The sequence below is a fragment of the Aethalodelphis obliquidens genome, unplaced genomic scaffold, assembly GCF_003676395.1.
Source record: "Aethalodelphis obliquidens isolate GAN/ISIS:26980383/991018 unplaced genomic scaffold, ASM367639v1 scaffold106, whole genome shotgun sequence".
NCBI lineage: Eukaryota > Metazoa > Chordata > Mammalia > Artiodactyla > Delphinidae > Aethalodelphis > Aethalodelphis obliquidens.
In genome coordinates this window covers 449,726-475,682 of record NW_020838050.1, presented here as the reverse complement: position 1 = coordinate 475,682, position 25,957 = coordinate 449,726, and the positions used below count along the sequence as shown (strand labels likewise).

Sequence of the window (25,957 nt, the reverse complement as noted above, 5' to 3'; positions counted from 1 at the left end):
ATAACATCACTGAGAAAAGTAATTGAGCAACAAGCATTTACTGAACGTCTCTCTGGGCTAGGGACTGAAGACATATATGATATAGTCTCCATCCTCAGAGACTTTAATGGAGTAATCAGAACATAGCTAACAGTATGATGAGTACCCCTTATGAAACATAGAAAATGAATGCTAAAGGAGTTTAGAGGTAGAGAGAACTGCCTTACTTTAAGTAGCCAGAAAAGACTTCATTAGGGAGGAGGGGTAAAGATGGGTAAGACCAAGGCCTGTGGAATGGGAAAAGAATGATAACTCAGGTGGAGGAAACACTGGAAGCAAAGGCACAGAGGTGATGATATACCTGACACATGCAGGAAGTAGTAAACTCAGATGTCTGGACCAAACAGTGCCTCTAGTGCAGCGCTTTCCATTGATGGCACACAAGGTGATTTTTAGTACCTGATTAAAGATGTTTCTTTAATTGTATGTGTTTATGCTAATGTGTAATAGAAAAAATAGGTAATTAGCACATTAAATCCATGATTTTACTGAAATCATTGTTTGGGATAAATCAAGTGCTTTATTCACACATGCATTCATTTATACATCCACTAAGTCCATAAGCATGTATTCATTACATAGTTCTGGGGACTGGGCACTGTGCTACAGACTGAGAATACAACAGAGGTGCACAAAACAAAGACCCTGAGCCCAAGGAGTTCACAGTCTAGTGGGAAAGACAGATATAAACAGAAAATTATAATACTGGGTTGGCTGAAAAGTTCGTTCGGATTTTCATATGAAAACCCGAACGAACTTTTTGGCCAATCCAATATGCTATGATATAAAAATATGCACAAGGTGCTACTAGATTATAAAAAGACACATAACCTAAGTTGAGGGTGTCTTCTGGAAAAGATTAAAGTATATTTAGGAAGGTTAATATGAGGATCCTGTGTGGAATGGATTGCAGAGGGAGAGACAATTGAGAGAACGATTTTTCTCCCAATAAAAGATAAAGTATCAATTTAAGTCAGCTGGCATTTTACCCTGTAGTTCTCAGAAATATATATATTATCAAATGGATGCTAAGATTCCTAATTCATGTCCTCCTATTTCTCAAGATTAATATTATCAACATAACCTCACTCATTATGGGGAAAAAAACTTTATAGGAGCAAAAGGTCAGCTAATATTTATAAATACATCGGTTTCACCAAAGAATATTCAGAAGAACATTGGGCTGAATGCAGATGCCTAAAAATGTGACAAAGGCCTAATTTTAAAAAGAAACTTCATTTTTTTCCAAAGAAAAATTAAATTACTACCCATACTTAGGTTAAGGTACAGCAATCGTCTTTCTGAGGCCTTGACTTTATTTACAATATAATTGGTAGTGGCCCAAATTTTGATTAACAGTCCAACTAGGATCATTATGTTTCCTTACTCTTAATTATATAAAATTAATAGAACTGGTATTGGGGGTGGCAGAACTTTCTTCAGGCTTGAAAGCCTTGAAGAAAGGCATGGGTGTTGAGTGAAATATAGTCTCCATTTGTGCAGGGCCTTTAGGAGGATGCCAGGTTTACTTAGCTCTACATTTCACTCATCAGGTCATTATCTGATCTATTATCTTCTTTAGAAAAGACAGAAATTGAGTCAGCTTTAAGCAGCAATCTCCAAGAAGAAACTAACACCACCACCCCCTCATGGTTTCTGTAATGACTTTGTTTAAAAAAAAAACAAAACTGGGGACTTCCCTGGCAGTCCAGTGGTTAAGAATCCGTGCTTCCAATGCAGGGGGTAAAGGTTCGATCCCTGGTCAGGAAACTAAGATCCCACATGCCATGAGGTACAGCCAAAAAAATTTTCAAGAAACACAAAAAGCAAAACAAAACTGTGGTCCCAGTCCCAGAGTTGGGGAAAAAGACTGTTGACAAAAAAAAAAAAAAGGCTGAACAAAGGATGATTAGTGGTCCTTTTATTATACTATGTCAAAAAATGGAGTTTAAGACAAATGCAGTGGAATCATAAAGGAGACTCAAAATAAGCTTTTGTATAAAATTAAGTTAGTATATACAAACCATCTTAATCTCACAGATTGTGACCCCCAAAAAAGGCCTTTTAGTGTCTATTCTTGATTCACTCACAGTTTTGCTTCGAACTATGTAGTTTGGGGTTAAGCACATAACCTGTGCCTCAGCTTGTCTTCCTGGTTCATAAATTTTACTTTAAAGAAGCCATATTTGGTGTATATATAATACGGTTTCACAAAATTTGTTTAAATTTTAGGAAGGTCTTGAGACCGGAACCTATTGTAAATTTGCCTGAAATAGCTGAAAAATACCCAAAGAGAGTAGATTTTTAATATTTTACAAATAAGCATAAGAGCTACTGACATAGATTCAGAAGAAATGAAGGATAAGGAGGAAATCATCCAAAAAGAGTGATTATCAATGAAAAGAATGTGATCATTTTCAATAGCATAAAATTCTCTTTCTAGAACACAATAATATACATTTATAAGTTTTTATATGTGTCAACTCCAATTCGGAAATGTGAATGTCACAAACAGCATTATTAGCCTATTTTCTAGAGTTGAGTTGAAGGTCCTGTATAATCTTTTCTTAGTACCCTTTTCCTAGCTTAAAATGTAACTTCTTCAGGTCTCAACTTTGTTATTAAACGTCACATTCAACTAACTGCATATCACTGTGCATTCTTACAAGGGCATAGAAAAGAATCAGAGAGAGAGGGAGAGAGGAAGGGAGGAAGTGGAGGAAAGAAAAGAGAGAGAGAGAGGAGAGGAGAGAGACAACATAAAAGTCTATAGTATTTCTCCTTAACAGTTTAGTTAATTTTCTTTTTTTTTTAACATCTTTATTGGAGTATAATTGCTTTACAATGGTGTGTTAGTTTCTGCTTTACAACAAAATGAATCAGTTATATATATACATATGTTCCCATATCTCTTCCCTCTTGCGTCTCCCTCCCTCCCACCCTCCCTATCCCACCCCTCCAGGCGGTCACAAAGCACCGAGCTGATCTCCCTGTGCTATGCGGCTGCTTCCCACTAGCTACCTATCTGATGTTTGGTAGTGTATATATGTCCATGCCTCTCTCTCGCTTGTGACAAAGCGAGAGACAGGTTAGTTAATTTTCAATGGAAAAGAATGATAGGTAAAACTCTCTCATGTGCAATATTAGGATTTCAAAAGAAAACAAGGAGTTGAGGTTCTCTTGAAGCCTAATCTTGGACTACTAAAAACAAAATGCAAAATGCCAACTTATAAAAGAAAAATAGAAAAGACCATTCTGCCTTAAGAGTTTTGCCAAAATCTTTCAGGCTGCTAAAGAAAAATCCTTTCCTTTCAAAGAAACTCAAAGTACTTGCTATTCATCACATTTTAAAAAATCTAACATTCATGGGAAGTGGAGATAAGGTCATTTCTTCTATTTTACATGGGGAAAAAAAGCATAGAGATTAATCATTATCCTAACGCCTTTACTCCCTGATCCAAGGCTCCCTTGTTGATTAGTACACTAATGATCGGAAGGATTCCAAACAAATTACTATTAAACAACATTAAAAAATCACAGCCTTCAGTTCAGAGTTCTAAAACAGCTGTGTTTTCTCTACAACAGTAAGTAGTATAATCCATAATTTTATAACAAAATATTTTTCTCAAAATTGAACCTTTTAAAGGCATCACATTAGGTCTTACGTTAGCCATGCCATATGATTTTTTTCATTAATAACACATTCAACTATTATGAATGAACAATGCCCAATACTTGGACTTAGGGGATTATTGATTTTAAAATGTTTTTTCATGATTTTTTTTTACTCTGATGCTGATTTTGAGATTAGTATAAATTCAATAAATCACATCTCACAAAATAACCAATATATGGGAATATTCTCTTATGGCATGATCTTAGAGTATACTAATCTACAGGCATGAACAAGGCCCAGAATGCTTCCTAAAAAAGAGAGGGGCAGAAGAGAAGAGGAAAAAAAAATCAGACCTATTTTAAGCTTTCTAAAACAAGGTAGGTTGTAAACTCTTTCAGGATGAATACCTTGTCCCCCACAGAGCTGAATATTTTTATCAGCAGGTATTCAGGAAATATGTGTTGAATTGATTACTGGTGGATCTCTATGTACTGTACAGTGCTTTACTTCCTTTGCTTCCACGGCTTCAAGAATCTAATCTTTCTCTTCACTATACAAAAAGAGGTAAAAAATAACCTTCACTGGTCACCCAGATTTCCACAATCTTAGTCCCAGAGTCTAGAACAACAAGGAATAGAAAGTAGTACTGTAGCATATTATCAAGGGAGGTTGTATATTTCCTTCTTTGGAGAGTTTTCTAAGAGAAAATTGATTACGATCTTTCTGGGACAGTTCACAGGCAGTCATTATGTGTATAGACTGGATGACCTCCTATGATTCCTTCTACCCAGATGCTTTTAATATTTTATTTTTAGCATGTTTGATGCTGAGAAAAATGGAAAAGAGTGAAAGCCATTTTTGTTTTCACAATGAAGAAGGGACTTCCAGTGTTATACTCTAGGTTTCTTAATAACAAGTGACATTAATCAAAAAATAGATTAATTTTTACCATGCCCTTTCTATCTAGATATAGTTGCTTTAGCCCACTAAAGCACTGTTATAAACATTTGAAAGCCATAATGCTATTTTTTTTTTTGGCCACCACACGCAGCCTGCGGGATACTAGTTTTCTAACGAGGGACAGAATCCGTGTCCCCTGCAGTGAAAGTGTGGAGTCCTAACCACAGGACCGCCAGGGAATTCCCCATAATGCTATTTTAAGAACAGTCTGGTACTAGGAGAAAATTTATCCACAAGAACAATAAGGCCCAACTGGATTTCGATGCTATTAATCTTGGTAATGGATGGAACCATTTTTGATCAGGTTCAAATGCTTGTGGTGGGGAGAGTTAGAAATATGTTGGGAGGGGGAAGGAGGAGCTAAAATTTTCTTTATTTATCTAATGATTTGGTGGAAACGTAAGGAGAAATATTGATTATTTCAGCACTTAGCCTCTTTGCTATATGCTTGACCAAAGGCAAACACTGAATAGCTTCCACACTGGAAAGTCTGGCTCAAGAGATGATCCTTATCAAATTTAGCATAGCAGTGGCATGAGTTAAACCCAAAGTAAATAAAGGGCATTGATACGTAGAACCCTGAACCAAACATTAAACCATATTGTTGGTTTAATCCTATAATCCTTGGGAAAAAAAAAGAAACAGCCAAGGAAAACAGGAAGGGAGAATGAACATAAAATGGTTGGGGTGTTATAAATAAAAGAGTTAATGAATACACCTCAGATTTTTGTAAGGCATAATTGTTTACACAAAAGTTCAAGGTCAGGGTGGTCCCAAAGTGAAGGAATTATAGAGAAATCTAAAAGGCATTTTTCAGATAATGAAAAAGGGGCATAGCATGCTTTGTTCCAGAATCCCAAGGTAACTGATAGAAATAGTTAGGCAATGATACCACAAATCTTTAATTTGTCATCACTGCTACATTTGGCTTTAATCATAACTGTATAATAATCATGCCTGTGAAAAATGTTCACATATAAGAAGAAAGTGCAAATTGTGCCTAGGATCTACTTCCCACACCCTTCTCTAGTGAAATGGCAGGAAAACTAAGTAAAGCTTGAATTGAACTAATAAACTATTGTTGTTTTCAGAATAGTTATTCAAGGAGGAGATCATCATCAGGGTGACTAGAAGGGGTAGACAAAGTACTTTGAGACATTCGTTGGGAGGTAGAATGTTGATTCCTGTGAGACAGCATACCAAATTTCAGGCAAGTAGTTCCTGAGGTACTTCTGCCTTTGAGCCCCTCACATACAACTCCTTATTTGTAGACTGTATAACATAGTCCCTAAAATTGACATCTCCATACTACCTCACATCCTCTGGCTCAGGGAAGAGGCTGAGGAATCTTTATTCCTGGCTTTTTTCCCTTGAGGACCTGGGTCCAGAGTCTAGCCCAGTGGATGGCAATAAATATTTTCTCAATGAATTAATAAATTCGGGGGTGAAAGGAAGAAAATTCCCAACACAGCCTATAGGTCCAGCATTAGCAGGACCTGCCCATATAATTTATTCAAACTGTCTACCCTATGTAAGGCTCTGCACTTGAGCATCTCTGCCAAGTGTTTATATGGTATGTATGTATACATATACTATTAAGTTTGTTCAATGTTTTGACTTGGCTTTAATATCTGTTCTTTTATGTACAGAAACCTGCATTATGTAACTTGAAAACAATTACTATAGTAGAAACAATCTCTATAGCTTGAGAAAATATTTAGAAAAAAAATTAATGCTATTATATACAACAACATGCATCTGTCTTTCTTATCGTATTCTTTTACATATAATAAAGGTTCACAACTAATCATATGAAATGAAAATTGCTATACATTTTTATTAAAACAAAATAGACACATAAATTAATGTCCACCATTGCAACTTCAAATATTTTCACGAAGCCTTATAAGGACATCAAATGGTGGTCCTTTTGCAAACATGGGTATAGAATTAGGTCATAATTATCTCACTCATTAGGAAATTGTCTAACTACCTTTCCTTTTAATTGCTTACTGGACAGATACATGTTTTGACAACCCAAAAGTTCAGGTTATGCAATTTTTCTTCCCACAGAATCTCTTAACATAAGCTGTTGCACAATATGGTATTTAATTCTTATAATGATAGCCCCTTTTTAGATGTTCTCTATATATTCCAAGCAATAAGACGTTTACGCACTGTGACCCTAGTTTTATACATTAACCTGAAGGTACAATTCTAATACTTCTCTATTCAACCACGTTATGCAGTGAAAAACTAAAATCCATCTCTGTAAATGAATGATTTTCAAAAAGTAATTAGATATTGATTTATAGTAAATCTACTTAGGTATCCAGACATGAATTATTCAGATAATATTGTGTTAGATGCTTTGTGTTTCAAAACATCACATGGTACATCACTTTTCATGAAATCTAGAGTCACCAAATTTCTGAAAGAATATACATGCTGTGTGGTTGGTGGGACCTCCCTCACACAGTCCCTGACATTTGGGCAGTGTAAGGATCCACTGGGATGTGTAGCTTTAGTTCAAGGTCAACTTTTCGGTAGAGTCAGACTAAATGCCAAGACAGATATATGCATACACCTCTCTTAAGCCCCCATGCAGACCCTGATCATAACCATACAATAAAAGGGATACAAATACATACTAAACAAAAATCATTCTTCAATTTGAACTTCAAAGTATAATGATAAGTCCTAATGCAACTGGACAAAGTAAATATTTAGTCACATTATCCTACAATATTTTTATATTTGCCTTTCAACAACTTCTTTTTTAAAAAATCACATAAACTCCAAGTCTGGTATAGAATTGGCCTTATTCTGGATCTTGTCACACTTCCTACTTATACCCTTTAAAACTCACCAGGTGTGGGGGCACCGTCAAGACAGTGGAGGAATAAGTGATGGAGCTCACCTTCCTCCCCACAAATACATCAAAACTACATCTACATGTGGAACAATTCCTACAGAACACCAACTGAATTCTGGCAGAAGACCTCAAACTTCCCAAAAGATGCCCTCAGGCGATCTACATGCAGAGGGGGGCCAAACCCAAAGCTGAAACCCAGGAGCTATGAGAACAAAGAAGAGAAAGGGAAATTTCTCGCAGCAGCCTCAGGAGCAGCAGATTAAATCTCCACAATTAACTTGATGTATCCTGCATCTGTGCAATACCTGAATAGACAACGAATCATCCCAAAGTTGAAGTGGTAGACTCTGGGAGCAACTGTAGATTTGGGGTTTGCATTCTGCATCTAATTTGTTTCTGGTTTTATGTTTATCTTAGTTTAGCATATAGAGCTTATTATCATTGGTAGATTTCTTTATAGATATGGTTGATCTCTTTCTTTTTTATCTATCTATCTATCTATTTTTCCCTTTTTTCTCTTTTTGTGAGTGTGTATGTGTATGTTTCTTTGTGTGATTTTTGTCTGTATAGCTTTGCTTTTGCCATTTGTCCTAGGGTTCCGACTGTCCTTTTTTTTGTTCATTTTGTTTTTTTGTAGTATGTTTTTTAGCACTTGTTATCACTGGTGAATTTGTTTTTTGATTTGGTTGCTTTCTTTTTTCTTTCTCTCTTTCTTTTTTTATTAGATCTTTTCATTTTTAATTTTAAATATTTTTTTTCTATTTTAATAATATTATTTTATTTTATCAATTTATCTCTTTCTTTCTTCTTTTCTCTTCCTTTCTTCCTTCCTTTCTTTTCTTTCTTTCTTTCTTTCTTTCTTTCTTTCTTTCTTTCTTTCTTTCTTTCTTTCTTTCTTTCTTTCTTTCTTTCTTTTCTTTCTTTATTTCTTCTTTCCTTTTCTCACTTTACTTCTGAGCCATGTGGCTGAAACAGTCTTGGTGTTCTGGCCAGGTGTCAGGTCTGACCCTCTGAGGTGGGAGAGCCGAGTTCAGGACATTGGTCCACCAGAGACCTCCTGGCCTCATGTAATATCAAAGGGCAAATGCTTTCCCAGAAATTTCCACCTCAACGCTAAGACCCAGTTCCACTCAATGACCAGCAAGCTAAAGTGCTGGACACCCTATGCCAAAAAACTCACAAGACAGGAACACAACCCCACCCATTAGCAGAGAGGCTGCCTAAAATCATAAAAGGGTCACAGACACCCCAAAACAAACCACTGGACGTGGTCCTGCCCATCAGAAAGACAAGATCCAGCCTCATCCACCAGAACACAGGCACCAGTCCCCTCCACCAGAAAGCCTATGGAACCCACGGAACCAACCTTACCCACTGGGAGCAGACACCAAAAACAACGGGAACTACGAACCTGCAGCCTGCGACACGGAGAACCCAAGAACAGTAACTTAAGCAACCTGAGAAGACAGAAAAATACACAGCAGATGAAGGAGCAAGGTAAAAACTCACCAGACCAACCAAATGTAAAAGAAATAGGTAGTCTACCTGAAAAGGAATTCAGAGTAATGATAGTAAAGATGATCCAAAATAGAATGGAGAAAATACAAGAAACATTTAACAAGGACCTAAAATAACTAAAGAGTAAACAAACAATGATGAACAACATACTAAATGAAATTAAAAATTCTCTAGAAGGAATCAATAGAATAACTGAGACAGAAGAATGGATAAGTGACCGGAAGGATAAAATAATGGAAATAACTACTGCAGAGCAGAAAAAAGAATGAAAAGAATTAAGGACAATCTCAAAGACTTCTAGGACAATATTAAACACACCAACATGCAAATTATAGGGGTTCCAGAAGAAGAAGAGAAAAATAAAAGGACTGAAAAAATATTTGAAGAGATTATAGTTGAAAATAGGAAACTATATGGGAAAGGAAATAGTCAATCAAGTCCAGGAAGCACAGAGAGTGCCATACAGGATAAATCCAAGGAGAAACACACCAAGACGCATATTATTCAAAGTATCAAAAATTAAATACAAAGAATAAATATTAAAAGCAGCAAGGGAAAAACAACAAATAACATACAAGGGAATCCCCATAAGGTTAACAGCTGATTCTTCAGCAGAAACTCTGCCAGCCAGAAGGGAGTGGGAGTGGCAGGACATATTTAAAGTGATGAAAGGGAAAAATCTACAACCAAGACTACTCTACCCTGGAAGGATCTCATTCAGATTTGACAGAGAAATTAAAAACTTTACAGACAAGCAAAAGCTAAAAGAATTCAGCACCACCAAACAAGCTTTACAACAAATGCTAAAGGAACTTCTCTAGGCAGAAAACAAAAGAGAAGGAAAATATCTAAAATAACAAATACAAAACAATTAAGAAAATAGTAATAGAAACATACATATTGATAATAACCTTAAATGTAAGTGGATTACATGCTCCCAACAAAAGACATAGACTGGATGAATGGATACAAAAACAAGAAACACACTTCAGACCTAGGGACACATACAGATTGAAAGTGAGGGGATGGAAAAAAGATATTCCATGCAAATGGAAATCAAAAGAAAGATAGCGTAGCAGTTCACATATCAGACAAAATAGACTTTAAAATAAAGACTATTACAAGAGACAAAATAGGACACTACATAATGGTCAAGGGATCAATACAAGAAGAAGATATAATAATTTTAAATATTACGCACCCAACATAGGAGCACATCAATATATAAGGCAAATGCTAACAGCCATAAAAGGGGAAATCAACAGGAACACAATCATAGTAGGGGACTTTTAACACCCCATTTTCACCAATGGACAGATCATCCAAAATGAAAATAAGTAAGGAAACACAAGCTTTAAATGATACATTGAACAAGATGAACTTAATTGAGATTTATATGACATTTCAACCAGAAACAGCAGATTACACTTTCTTCTCAAGTGCTCATGGAACATTTTCCAGGACAGATCATACCTTGGGTCACAAACCAACCCTTGGTAAATGTAAGAACATTGAAACTGTATCAAGTTTCTTTTTCAACCACAATGCTCTGAGACTATGTATCAATTAGAGGAAAAAAATGTGTAAAAATACAAACACAAGGAGGCTAAACAATACACTACTAAATAACCAAGAGATCACTGAAGAACTCAAAGAGGAAATCAAAAAATTCCAAGAAACATATGACAATGAAGACGTTATGAACCAAAACTTAAGGGATGCAGCAAAAGTAGTTCTAAAAGGGATGTTTATAGCAGAACAATCCTACCTCAAGAAAAAAGAAACATCTCAAATAAACCACCTAACTTTACACGTAAAGCAATAAGAGAAAAAAGAACAAAAAACCTGAAAGTTAGCAGAAGGAAAGAAATCATAAAGATCAGATCAGAAATAAATGAAAAATAAATGAAGGAAACAATAGCAAAAATCAATAAAACTAAATGCTGGTTCTTTGAGAAGATAAACAAAATTGATAAACCATTAGCCAGACTCATTGATTAAAACAGGGAGGAGACTCAAATCAATAGAATTAGAAATGAAAAGGAGAAGTAACAACTGACACTGCAGAAATACAAAGGATCATGAGAAATTACTACAAGAACTATATGCCAATAAAATGGACAACCTGGAAGAAATGGAAAAAATCTTAGACAAACACAACTTTCTCAGACTGAACAAGGAGGAAATAATAGAAAATATAAACAGACCATCACAAGCACTGAAATTGAAACAGTGATTTAAAATCTTCCAACAAAAAAAGCCGAGGACAAGATGGCTTCACAGGTGAATTCTACCAACATTTAGAGAACAACTAACCCCTATCCTTCTCAAACTCTTCCAAAATATAGCAGAGGGAGGAACACTCCCAAACACATTCTACGAGGCCACTATCACCCTGACACCAAAACCAGACAAAGATGCCACAAAAAAAGAAAATTACAGGCCAATATCAATAAAGAACATGGATGCAAAAATCCTCCACTAAATACCAGCAAACAGAAACCAACAGCACATTAAAAGGATCATACACCAAGATCAAGTGGGGTTTACCCCAGGAACGCAAGGATTCTTCAATATATGCAAATAAATCAATGTGATAAGCCATATTAAAAATTGAAGGAGAAAAACCATATGATCATCTCAATAGGTGCAGAAAAAGCTTTTGACAAAATTCAACACCCATTTATGATAAAAACCCTCCAGAAAGTAGGCATAGAGGGAACTTACCTCAACATAATAAAGGGCAAATATGACAAACCCGCAGCCAACATCATCCTCAATGGTGAAAAACTGAAACCATTTCCTCTAAGATCAGGAGCAAGAAAATGTTGTCCACTCTCACTACTATTAGTCAACATAGTTTTGGAAGTTTTAGCCACAGCAATCAGAGAATAAAATGAAATAAAAGAAATCCAAATTGGAAAAGAAGAAGTAAAGCTGTCACTCTTTGCAGATGACATGATACTATATAGAGAGAATCCTAAAGATGCTACTGGAAAACTACTAGGGCTAATCAATGAATTGGGTAAAGTAGCACTATACAAAATTAATGCACAGAAAGCTCTTGCATCCCTATACACTAATGATGAAAAATCCGAAAGAGAAATTAAGGAAACACTCCCATGTACCACTGCAACAAAAAGAATATAATACCTAGGAATAAACCTACCTAAGGAGACAAATGACCTGTATGCAGAAAACTATAAGACACGAAAGAAAGAAATTAAAGATGATACAAACAGATGGGGAGATATACCATGTTCTTGGATTGGAAGAATCAACATTGTGAAAATGACTCTACTACCCAAAGCAATCTACACATTCAATGCAATCCCTATCACCAATGGAATTTTTCACAGAACCAGAACAAAATATTTCACAATTTGTGTATGGAAACACAAAAGACCCCGAATAGCCAAAGCAATCTTGAGAAAGAAAAACGGAATTGGAGGAATCAGGCTTCCCGATTTAAGAATATACTACAAAGTTACAGTAATCCAGACAGTATGGTACTGGCAATAAAACAGAAAGATAGATCAATGGAACAGGATAGAAATCCCAGAGATAAACCCATGAACCAATGGTCACCTTATCTTTGATAAAGGAGGCAAGAATATACAATGGAGAAAAGACAGCCTCTTCAATAAGTGGTGCTTGGAAAACTGGATAGCTACATGTAAAGGAATGATATTAGAACACTCCCTAATACCATACACAAAAATAAATTCAAATGGGTTAAAGCCCTAAATGTAAGGCCAGACGCTATCAAACACTTAGAGGAAAACATAGGCAGAACATTCCATGACATATCACAGCAAGATCCTTTTTGACCCACCTCTGAGAGAAATGGAAATAAAAACAAAAATAAACAAATGGGACCTAATCAAACTTAAAAGTTTTTCCATAGCAAAGGAAACCATAAACAAGACAAAAAGACAACCCTCAGAATGGGAGAAAATATTTGCAAATGAAGCAACTGACAAAGGAATAATGTCCAAAATTTATAAGCAGCTCATGCAGCTCAATAACAAAAAAACAAACAACCCAATCCAAAAGTGGGCAGAGGACCTAAATAGACATTTCTCCAAAGAAGATATACAGATTACCAACAAACCCATGAAAGGATGCCCATCATCACTAATCATTATAGAAATGCAAATCAAAACTGCTATGTGGTATCACCTCACACCAGTAAGAATGGGCATCATCAAAAAATCTACAAAGAATAAATGCTGGAGAGTGTATGGAGAAAAGGGAACCCTCTTGCACTTTTAGTGGGAATATAAATTGATAAAGCCACTATGGAGAACAGTATGGAGGTTCCTCAAAAAACTAAAAATAGAACTACCATACGACCCAGCAATCCCACTTCTGGGCACATACCCTGAGAAAACCATAATTCAAAAAGAGTCATGTAGGGCTTCCCTGGTAGCGCAGTGCTTGAGAATCTGCCTGCCAATGCAGGGGACACAGGTTCGAGCCCTGGTCCAGAAAGATCCCACATGCTGCAGAGCAACTGGGCCCGTGAGCCACAACTACTGAGCCTACACATCTGGAGCCTGTGCTCCACAACAAGAGAGGCCGCGACAATGAGAGGCCTGAACAATGTAATGAAGAGTGGCCCCTGCTTGTCACAACTAGAGAAAGCCCTCACACAGAAACAAAGACCCAACACAGCCAAAAATATATTAATTAATTAAACAACAACAAAAAAAGAGTCATGTACCACAATGTTAATTGCAGCTCTATTTACAATAGCCAGGACATGGAAGCAACCTAAGAGTCCAACAACAGATGAATGGATAAAGAAGATGTGGCACATATATACAATGGAATATTACTCAGCCATAAAAAGAAACAAAATTGAGTTATTTGTAGTGAGGTAGATGGACCTAGAGTCTGTCATACAGAGTGAAGTAAGTCCGGAAGAGAAAAACAAATACCATATGCTAACACATATATATGGAATCTAAAAAAAAAATGGTTCTGAAGAGCCTATGGGCAGGACAGGAATAAATACGCAGACATAGAGAATGGACTTGAGGACACGGGGAGGGGGATGTGTAAGCTGGGACAAAGTGAGAGGGTGGCATGGACATATATACACTATCAAATGTAAAATAGATAGCTAGTGGGAAGCAACCACACAGCACAGGGAGATCAGCTTGGTGCTTTTTGTCCACCTAGAGGCGTGGGATAGGGAGTGTGGGAGGGAGATGCATGAGGGAGGAGATATGGGGTTGTATGTACATGTATAGCTGATTCACTTTGTTATACAGCGGAATCTAACACACTATTGTAAAGCAATTATACTCCAATTAAGAGGTTAAAAAACTCACCAGGTGTTTGCCTTATTGCCTGGCCCAGTCTCTATATCACCACCACCACACCTGAGTACCCCCTCAATATTGCTCTGAAGATTTAAGTTAAGACATTTATTTCTAAATTTTTTAAGTAGAAACTCATTGAAAAATCTTCACCCCAACCACTTCCGTTTTTTGAGTTCAAAATATTTAGTTGATGTGCAAGACCAATTAATTATGTTTAAATTTCTGAAAGTATGAGATCAGGTTCTACAATTTTCAGTAATAGATTTCCAATGACGATACTTGCAGAAGTTTTCTTCCATAATACTCTTAATTTTATGTCATTTATATTTCACTTGTTAGGGTAATGAGAAACAAAGGTTTAGTGATGTACTCAAATCACACAGACAACAGGACATAACGCATACCTCACCCTAAATCTACATGCTCTAGTTAAAAACTTAAATTCCCTTCCCCAACCAATGTGTCTTATCTACTTTTAGTTAGACTGTCTTACACAAGGTAATTTTCTTATATTGGGATAAAAGTACATGGTCTGCAATCTAACTAATCATATACACTAAGCTATTATGACTTTAATTTTCTGCTCTAAAGAATTTAAAGTTTTTTACATGATGTAACAGGCCACTAGAATTATTCTTGGTACTGCTATAGACCAATTAAGAAGTACTTTTCATGATTTTCCAAGTTCAGAAGAAAAGCAATTTTACAATGACTTTTAAAGTAGTTTCATAGCTACATTCATACTGGGTTATGAATAAATAACACTCAGTAGGCAGAACAGCATAAAGGTTAAGATTATGGGCTCTGGAATCAGACAGACACGAGGGGTGCTTTGCTAGCTCTCTGACATTGCTAGCTCTCTGAGCCTGTTTCCTCTTCCTAAAAATAGGAAAAATAACAGGGGATTAAGAGATGCAAACTACTATGTGTAAAATGTATAAGCTACAAGGATATATTGTACAGCACACGGCATATAGCCAATATTTTATATTAACTATACATGGAGCACAACCTTTAAAAACTGTGAATCACTGGTTGTACACCTAAAACATATAATATTGTAAACCAACTATATCACAATAAAAAAGAAGGAAAAAAAGGAAGAAAATAATGGACATAATAGGAATACTGACTTCATTGGGTTGTCACAAGAATTAAATAACACACCTAAAGTTCTTACCACTATGCCTGGCACATTTTAAGAGCTCAAAGAATGATAGCTGTTATTATTATCAACTAAAGCTGACAAATTATTTGCATGAGAAATTAAAGTGCAATGTTTTATCATATTTTTAACATATTAAGTACTTGTCTACACTCATCTTGCTTCCAAATCACACTGGATAGAATGGTTTCTCATAAAATACAGCCATTATTAAATATATATTTACTGTTTTAATTTCAGTGTTGAGAAATATGCTGCACTAATGGTAAAACAATTGGCTGAGTAGTGGTGAAACAAACAGACAAAATTTTCCCATGTTGTAACTCTTAACTGGGATGAACTTTCTCCGGTGTCTAAAAGGTGAAGTTCTTTTTGTCTTGACTCACTGCTGGAAATCCCCTCAGCAAAACTGGCTCTGCTCTAACTCTATGATAGGGTCTTATTTCCAGAAAGGACTAAGCAAAAAGAACAGAACTCAAAGGCTAGAGTCCAGAACCAGAGTTTACAAGCCATAGATGTACTGCTTTCTTGATCAATTCAGATTTATAGAATCATAAAAAGCCACATTTTAATTATGCTGGTCTATAACCACACAAAGATAGTTTTCAGGGAAGAGAACCAAAGTCATAAAAGTTCAATATGTGTCACAAATGCTATTTAAAAATGTGCCCTTGGTTAGGCAATTTTATTTTAAAAAGAACTAAATTGTATATGAAATTGTTGCTACTAACCTATCTCCCTCACTTCCACCTAACTCTCACATGCAGATTATGGATGAAGACACATTTGCCTAGTTAGGCATCATCCAGCCTTTCTCTTTCTTTTCAGGCATCATCCAGTTATTAAATGGCAGTTATAGATTCCCAATCACATGATAAGATTTTAATGTATTATTGACACAATTTCTGTCCAATATCTCTACTCTAAAAGGGAGTGTAAATAGCACAGTGTTTAGGAGCCAGTTCTGGAGTCAGAACAACCTGGGTTCTAATCCCAGTTCTGCCATTTTTAACTGTTTGATCTTGAGCAATGTACCTAGTTTCTGGGTCTTAGAGATATCCCTTCCACTTACATGAAATGGATCTATTACTAGTACTTACCTCAAAATGTTACCACAAGTATTAAACTAATTGAAATAAAGTATGTAAAGCACTGGGTACAGTGCCTGACATACACAATGCATAAATAAATGTTAGGCTTTACTATTACTAAAGTCAAATCTTGATTAGTCACATTAATGAAAAGTAATGAAACAAAAATCTAGCATCACTAATACTGAATACTATTAAATATAATAATTTTTTAATTGGTCATGATATTTTATAGTTTATATTTAACTTTTGCCTGATGTTCTGGCAATCTAAAACAGTTCAAACAAACTAATAAAGCCAGAACGTGAGGGACTGAGCTAGAAAATAATCCCCTTGCTTAGAATTCTTCTCTATTGGCCAAGTGTGAAAAGTCAGCTTTGCTCTCATATTAATAAAAATAGTCATCATAAATGAGCTGCCCCTTCTCTCTAAACATATGTTTGTTTAATTTTGGTCTGCATCAGAAGAAGTAATTAAGTACTGGGTTTAAAAGGTTTTCTGGTGGGTTGCAAATTAGAGCTGAAAGCAAACAGATGGTCAGATAGTCATCAACAAATTGTCAACCTGTTTAATTTTATCGGTAAGAAATGAAACACAACATTCACCCTTGAAAATTCAATTAAAGCAGAAAATATTCCTGTAAAATATATATGTTTTATGGCACAATATATATTTTAGAAAAGAATTTAGAGATTAACTACAGAGAATTAGAACATTCTATCTGATTGTGTCTGGGGCTTCAATTTTTTTTTTCCAGCTCAACCTAAGGGGAGGGTTGACCTTACAGTTTATTGATCAAAACCCTTTCCTCAATAGAGTAACTAGTCTTTGAGCAAAAATGAACCTATTTTATCCCTTTATCCTACCAGATTAGGAAACTTTTACTACCCTTCTGCAATATATTCTTTCTTATAACCATTCTACTTTCAAGTACCATATAATCACCATCATTGATAACTGTGTTTCCCAAGCCTCTTTAAATTGGGCCAAAGTATTCCAAAGGCTTTGCCATTGTTGCTGTGTGTTTAAGGAAATCAGTCACCAAATATAGGGCACCAATCTGAAGGCAATGATCTTGAGTTCCCGCATTTGCCATGGGAGAGCTGCCATTTTCCATTGTTCAGGGCATCCGGAAAGCATATCCAAACAGTCATCTCATGAAGAGTTTCTAAGTTTTCTCTTAGTTTATGAATAACTTTACACAGCATTCAAACAAACCTTGGCAGCTACGACAAAGACCATAGCATACATCAAATTGATGTTCAATTTATAAATACAAAGACAGAGAAGCTACCATATATGACAAACCTACAGCTAACATCATACTAATGGTGAAAAGCTGAAAGCATTTCCTCTAAGATCGGGAACAAGACAAGGATGTCCACTCTAGCCACTTTTTTCAACATAGTTTTGGAAGTCCTAGCTATGGTAATCACAGAAGAAAAAGAAATAAAAGGAATTCGAATTGGAAAAGAAGAAAAACTGTCATTGTTTGCAGACAACATGATACTGTACACAGAAAATCCTAAAGATGCTACCAGAAAATTCCTAGAGCTCATCAATGAATTCAGTAAAGTTGCAGGATACAAAATTAATACAGACATCTGTTGCATTTATATACACTAACAATGAAAGATCAGAGAGAGAAATTAAAGAAACAATACCATTTACCATCACATCAAAAAAAAATAACAAACTTAGGAATATACCTACCTAAGGAGACAAAAGACCTGTACTCCGAAAACTATAAGATGCTGATGAAAGAAATCAAAGACAACACAGACAGATGGAAATATATACCATGTCCTTGGATTGTAAGAATCAGTATTGTCAAAATGACTATACTACACAAGGCAGTCTACAGACTCAGTGCAATCTCTATCAAATTACCAATGGCATTCTTCATAGAACTAGAACAAAAAAATCTTAAAATTTGTATGGAGACATGAACGACCCCAAGCAACCAAAGCAATCTTTTTTGTTTTTTGTGTTTTTTTTTTTTTTTTTGCAGTATGTGGGCCTCTCACTGTTGTGGCCTCTCCCGTTGTGGAGCACAGGCTCCGGACGTGCAGGCTCAGTGGTCATGTCTCACGGGCCCAGCCGCTCTGCGGCATGTGGGATCTTCCTGGACCAGGGCATGAACCCGTGTCCCCTGCATCGGCAGGTGGACTCCCAACCACTGCACCACCAGGGAAGCCCCAAAGCAATCTTGAGAAAGAAAAACAGAGCTGGAGGAATCAGGCTCCATGACTTCAGACTATACTACAAAGCTACAGTCATCAGAGCAGTATGGTACTGGCACAAAAACAGAATTATAGCTCAATGGAACAAGATAGACAACCCAGAAATAAACCCACACAACTATGGCAATTAATCTATGACAAAGGAGACAAGACTATAAAATGGAAGAAAGACAGTTTCTTCACTAAATGGTGCTGGGAAAACTGAACAGCTACATATAAAAAAATGAAATTAGAATATTCTTTAACACCAGACACACAAAAAAACCCTCAAAATGGATTAAAGACCTAAATGTAAGACCAGACACTATAAAACTCTTAGAGGAAAACGTAGGCAGTACACTCTTTGATATAAATCACAGCAAGTTCTTTTTTGATCTATCTCCCAGAGTAATGGAAATGAAAACAAAAATAAACAAATGGGACCTAAATAAACCCCAAAGCTTTTGCACAGCAAAGGAAACCATAAACAAAATGAAAAGACAACCCACAGAATGGGAGAAAAATATTTGAAAACAAAGCAACTGACAAGGGATTAATCTCCAAAATTTACAAACAGCTCATGAAGCTCAATATCAAAAATAAAACAAATAACCCAATCAAAAATATGCAGAAGACCTAGAGACATTTCTACAAAGAAGACACACAGATGGCCAAGAGGCACATGTAAAGACACTCAACATTGCTAATTATTAGAGAAATGCAAATCGAAACTGCATTGAGATATCACATCACACCAGTTAGAATGGCCATCATCAAAAAGTCTGCAAACGATAAATGCTGGAGAGGGTGTGGAGAAAAGGGAAATCTCCTACACTGTTGGTGGGAATGTAAATTAGTACAGCGAGCATGGAGAACAGTATGGAGGTTCATTAAAAACTAAAAATAGAGCTACCATATGATTCAGCAATCACACTCCTGGGCATATATCCAGAGAAAACCATGGTTGGAAAGGATACATGCACCCCAATGTTCACTGCAGCACTGTTACAATAGCCAAGACAGGGAAGCAACCTAAATGTCCATCAACAGATTAATGGATAAATAAGATGTGGTATATATATATAATGGAATAATACCCAGCCATTAAAAAGAATGAAATAATGCCATTTGCAGCAACATGGATGCACCTGGAGATTATCATACTAAGTGAAGTAAGTCAGACAGAGAAATACAAATATCATATGATATCGCTTATATGCGGAATCAAAAAAAATGATACAAATGAGCTTATTTACAAAACAGAAACAGACTCACAGACTTAGAGAATAAACTATGGTTAGCAGGGGGGATGTGGGGGGGATAGATTGGGAGTTTGGGATTGACATACACACACTGTCATATTTAAAATAAAATGCCTTCCCATGAAAAAAAAAGAGACAGAGGAGCAAAATACTCTTCACCTAAATGCAATTACTTTTGAATCATATAGATGAAGAACTGTGGCTTGTTGTTCTACATCCATATTATCCCAATGAAGAAAATACTGCCTAGTGACTAATGATTTGGCAATCGCAAGTGTTCATTTTATTTGCTTGTTTCTATAACTTGTGCACAGAATAATGCCACAGAGGAAAATCACATATATTTCATTTACTATATGGACAATCCAAGCTACAACTAGTTTATGTTTTAGCAGTCATAAAAGAGATCATTTTACAAAAGTTAGACCATAAATAACACCCTCAGAAATATACAATCTATCTATCTACCACAATCTTAAAATTTCTACATCAAGTACACCTAAAATGCATAGAGACTGTGAAATGCAGATTATTATGGATCTGAGGAAAAGAAGTATGGGAAGAAAGCTCCAAACCAGTTATAATTCTCCAAGCTATCATCTCTCTAGCAATCCTGATCAAAGGCCAATGTTGATTTTTGTTAAAAGTTATTGAAATTTATTAAGTTTATTTTAGGTTCTGTGCTTACTAGTCTTTTTCCATTAAATGCAAACTTACAGGACATTACAATTTCGAGGAAAAATATGGCGTATATTATTTTGTTACAATAGGTCAAAACATGCACAAACAGTTTTGAACAGGCAGAAATCACTTCCTACTGACAAACAACTTGGGAGGTGCATTCTTGCTAAATGGTTTTCATAAAAAAAAAAAAGTATTAAGACCTGAATTTTCACCTTGACCTATACTAGACCAGTTCCAAATCTGCATCTTCTCTATCTTCCTGGCCTTCAGTGAATTTAGCCTACTTACTGACATTCACCTTTAGACATGCTATCCCTCCTCTATACTAGCTCCTCATTTTTCTATTCTCCTGTATGTATATGCCCAAGCAATTCCACTTACAGGACTTACTCCCTTCTGTACCTCTCATCTCATGTTCACATTTATCTCTGCACGCCTCCTAGATGTCATGCATCACTGGGACAATGTATTTCTTTAAACATATGTCATTTGGATTCAAACAGCTTGTGTTGAATTCAAGCTCTGTGGCTTACTATTTGTGTGACCTTGAGAAAGTTGTTTAACCTCTCTGAACCTGTATTTCCTTATCTTGAAAACAGAGATAATCATAGTATCTAACTCATAGGACTAGAAATTGCCAAGAAAAAATGAGATTCTACCCGACACACTTAAGTGTTCCTACTTACTAACACTATTATGGCTACTATCAAGAAATCCATTGCAAAAACTAATGTACCTTGGGCTTCCCTGGTGGCGCAGTGGTTGAGAGTCCGCCTGCCGATGCAGGGGACACGAGTTCGTGCCCCAGTCTGGGAAGATCCCACATGCTCCGGAGCGGCTGGGCCCGTGAGCCATGGCCACTGAGCCTGCGCGTCCAGAGCCTGTCTTCCGCAACGGGAGAGGCAGAAAAAAAAAAAAAACAAACAAAAAAAACCAATATACCTTCTTTCAACTCTAAACTTTTTTTTTTTTTTTTTGCGGTCCGCGGGCCTCTCACTGCTGTGGCCTCTCACTGCTGTGGCCTCTCCCGTTGCGGAGCACAGGCTCCGGACACGCAGGCTCAGCGGCCATGGCTCACGGGCCCAGCCGCTCCGCGGCATGTAGGATCTCCCCGGACAGGGGAACGAACCCGTCTTCCCTGCATCGGCAGGCGGACTTTCAACCACTGCGCCACCAGGGAAGCCCTCATTTATAAACTTTTGAGAAGCAAGTGCTATACCTCTGTATTACGGCAGAGTTGAGTACAAGTTTGAAAAGTTTTTTTTTTTTAAATTGGTCTATGAAGGAAAGGGAGTCTTAAGGTCACACTAAGTTGCAATCATCATAGATCCTCCCTTGCCTGATACAACATCTAGTATTGGTTATTTTTATGAAAATCACTAGCAGGAGTAAGAAAATAGTCAAAGATTCATAATCCAAAACCAAAAGCTTTCTTTTAAATGCTCTTCAGAAAACTACACTTAGTCACTTATAGAAGCATCTCACTTTGTACAATTGCTGGATTCGTGTTAGGATGTTTGCCCCAAAATTTCTAAACCGTATGTTAAAAACAACATGACAGCTTTCTTAAAGGAAAAAACCTTAGTATTGCAAGCTGAAGAGTCCCCATTTATGTTACAAAGGAGCTCTTCTGAAGTATACTCATTTTATCCTGTTTTAATATTATTTAAAAGTACTATAAGATTATAATACAATAAGAATTTATTTTGGCAATATGCAGTAGAATTTTGATATCAGGTTCATAGGAACTATAATTACTGCAACAACAAACAAATTTATAATTACCCATAAGAAAAACAATTGAAACAAAACAAAAAAAGCATAAATATTTCTTATTTGCATAGTCTTCAACAATGGAATCTAATAATGTACATAGTAGGAGACAGTAGTCATTTTTAAGGCCCTAAGAAACTTAAGTCTTAACAAAGAGAGAGGTATAGTTGTTCTTATTTGAATAGAAATTCTGAAAGGAGTTTCTTCTTGAATCTGCTTTTCAGGGAGGGGTAGAAGAGCAAGAAAGCAAAGAATAAATAGCAGTACTGAAACTGCAGGTCACCCAAAGTGAAATCACCAAAACTAGCTTCCTGATCTGCCCAACCTAATTAGGGATTTAACTAAAGGTATTAAGCTGATGTTTTAAATTTTACAATTATTTTATTGGAATTGAGACTCTGGGCAGCTTTAACATATTTTAAATATCATAATATATATGGAAAATAATAAGGCAAGAGGCTCATAAAGTGAAGTTCAAAGACAATATAAAAAGTTTTCTTTTTTCCAACCTAAACTTGCTCCAAAAGTGTAACTTTAAGTATTCTATTTCAAAACTGTCTAAACACACCCACAAGTGGTAGCCAGAGAAGACAAGTTGAAGGTTCAAACTCCTTGTGATTTCACGCAACTTTCAGTTCTATTCCAAACCCTCTTAGGGGGTAAACAAAACAAAAACAAAAACACAACAGCAACAGAAAACATGGGATAGCTGCTGCTCTGAAGCTCAGAAGAGGGAGGGGGTTCATACATTCTACATTCTGATCCCACACATCTGCTCTTGCCACTGTTGGCTTTTCTCCTGAGCTGTGAAACACAGAGACACTTTCATTTACCATGAATATACACTCTGCTTTCACTCCAGCTTAGCCTATTTCTCCCCACAACTGGTGAAAATTGTTATTCTAAATTAAGAGCACGGGGGATGAGAGAGGGTTTCCCTATCATTTGAAGAAGCCACCACTGGAATCCGCAAATACACAAGAAGGCACTTGTTAGTTCCCTTCCAGTTCTCAATGTATTTGAAGCAGTTAGAAACTGTTTGAAGTAGCATCTTTTGAAAGAAAAGAAAAGGTCAAAATAAGGGACAATATGGAAGGGAAAAACAGGTCCCTTGTTACATTGTTTAAAAGGAAAACCCACAACTTTATATCATTGTTCCCAACTTCTACTCCCATTCTGTCTAGTTCTAACAGACTCTTTAGGCTGAAGTTAAATACCCCCTCCTACACAGTGGCAAAATATAACTATTTGATTACAAGGGTCTCACTCTGTGAAATATAATCACAGTGCCTCAGTAGGCCTCCACTCAGTCATCATCAGTAACAGCATGTTTTACATCCTTTACAGATGTGCACTCCTGCCCCTGCCTCAGTACCTACAGCAAATATGTGAAATGTCCCACTCTTGAAACTTACCAGTGTGAGACTTTCTTGACTTCTTCACCTAACCCCAAAGACCCTATACCACCATCTCCCATTTACCAAAACTCGGTAGCTTTCTTTTTTCTTCAGAGAAGAAATGTGGGACTAACATCACTAGGCAAACAAAGCTAAACTCCATGGAAAAATGAAATCGATGCAACAAAGAGAAGAAAGGGAAGAAGGGGGTGGGGTGGGAAATGCGGGTGTCTAACGAAGGAGAAACTGCCAGACTAACTTCTGCAATTTAACGGTTCTGGGGCAGCAGGAGACTGATGTGTAGAGAAACAACAAAGGTGGGCTTCCCACCCTCCTTACCGCCGTGGAGCCAGAGGAAGATGCAATATACACACGGATCACCATCTTGGTTGGGAACAGCGGCTGTAGTTGTTTGAGTCCTGCAAACGCCTGGAAAGCAGCTGCAGCAAAGGCTGGAATCAAGCTAGGGGCCTTACAGAGGTTGGAAAAGAAGGGTGGGGGAAGGTAGAAGGGGAACTCGCCAGAGCCCCGCCTCCTCCCTTGGCTGCTTTCACTGGGCTCAGAGGGCGGCAGTCCCAGCCCCAAACCCCGGAAGGCACAGGCTCGTTTACATCATTTCTAAATTTTTTTTTTTAATTGGGAATCTCGAATAGCACCGCGAGATCTGTTGAAACATTTATTTTTGACCATTCCTTCTCTGAGAAGAGGGAAAGGAGAAAGAAAAAGAAAGAGAGAGCGTTGAATTAAATTAGATTGCAATGAAGGATATTTTCCCACGTAGACTCAAAGTTCTGCGTGTAACTTCCTGCTCAGAAGTGTATGCAAATAAGATGTCTTCTTTAAAAGAGGAAGTTCTGCGTTGAATCCAGACACTAGTGATAAAGACCAAGTTCTCAAAGCCTTGTGCATTTTAAGACTCCTATTACGTAGTGATTGTTCTGATGTTAGCTGGTGGCAGGAATTGGACTTTGAAGCACTGAGCGCTGCCTTGGAAGGTTTAGGAAAAGTGTCAAGTTTCCCAAAGCCCAGAAACAGCAGGATTGGTTTTCTTTTTGAGTTTTGCTTTTTGTTAAATTACGGAATCCTGCTTCCGTGAGAATTTGCAGGAAACCTGATTGACTGGCAAACTCAAGAATGGAGGAAGAAACTGCAAATCAAAAAAAAAAAAAAAAAAAAGGAAAATACAGTGTAAGAACGTGAAAGATTTCTGTTACGTTTTGTTTGCTTTCTAACTGACTGGGGAAAGGGAGTTTGTATCATATGTTGCAGGAGATGTGGAAATGGTGAACAGAGAGAGCAAATGGTTATTTGTAGCTCTAGGGAAATGAGCAAACAATTGGTAATGCCCAGAGAGGGACTATATACTTCAAAAGTGTAATTTCACCTTCCCAAATTATGTCAAATGAACAGAAATAAGGAACTTGCAAGATGAATGAGAGTGGAGAAAGGGTGTCAGTCGCCTGCCCTACTTCTTTACCTTTACTTTGAAGTTTGTCCTCCCTCTCCATTCTAGTGATTTATCATCTTTGTCTAGGTTCAGTAATTGTAACAGCTTCCTAACTGTTCCCTGTTCACAGATTCTCCCTTCTCCAAACTCTGTGATCCATACAACAACCTCAAGAGGTGGATATTATCACATCAATTTTTCAGATGAAGAAACAAACCCAGGAAAATACTTTTCCTAAAGTTATTTAGCTAGTAAATTCCAGAGTTAAGATTGGTCTTCAAGTCCAACCAACTCCAAAGGCCACCCTCTTAAATATCATTTTAATACACTGCCTGTAACAGGGAAAGTACTCAACAATTGTTAGCTATTTTTCTTCCTAAAATATCAGTTTCATGTGTCACTAAAGACAATGTAAGCTGAAATACTTACGATAGGTTTCCAGGGCTTCCCTGGTGGCGCAGTGGTTGAGAGTCCGCCTGCCGATGCAGGGGACACGGGTTCGTGCCCCGGTCTGGGAAGATCCCACATGCCGTGGAGCGGCTGGGCCCGTGAGCCATGGCCGCTGAGCCTGCGCATCC

At 36.9% G+C, this 25,957-nt stretch overlaps 1 protein-coding gene across 1 annotated transcript in view; it reads right to left on the bottom strand.

The window, feature by feature from the left end:
• SH3BGRL (SH3 domain binding glutamate rich protein like) overlaps positions 1-24,542 on the bottom strand; it is a 90,667-nt gene extending 66,125 nt beyond the window's left edge. The window contains exon 1 of the mRNA XM_027096696.1: positions 24,272-24,542. Coding sequence (XP_026952497.1) covers positions 24,272-24,316 — 45 coding nt within the window. The 5' untranslated portion in view covers positions 24,317-24,542. The remainder of the gene's footprint in view (positions 1-24,271) is intronic.
• Between the last annotated feature and the right edge of the window lie 1,415 nt (positions 24,543-25,957).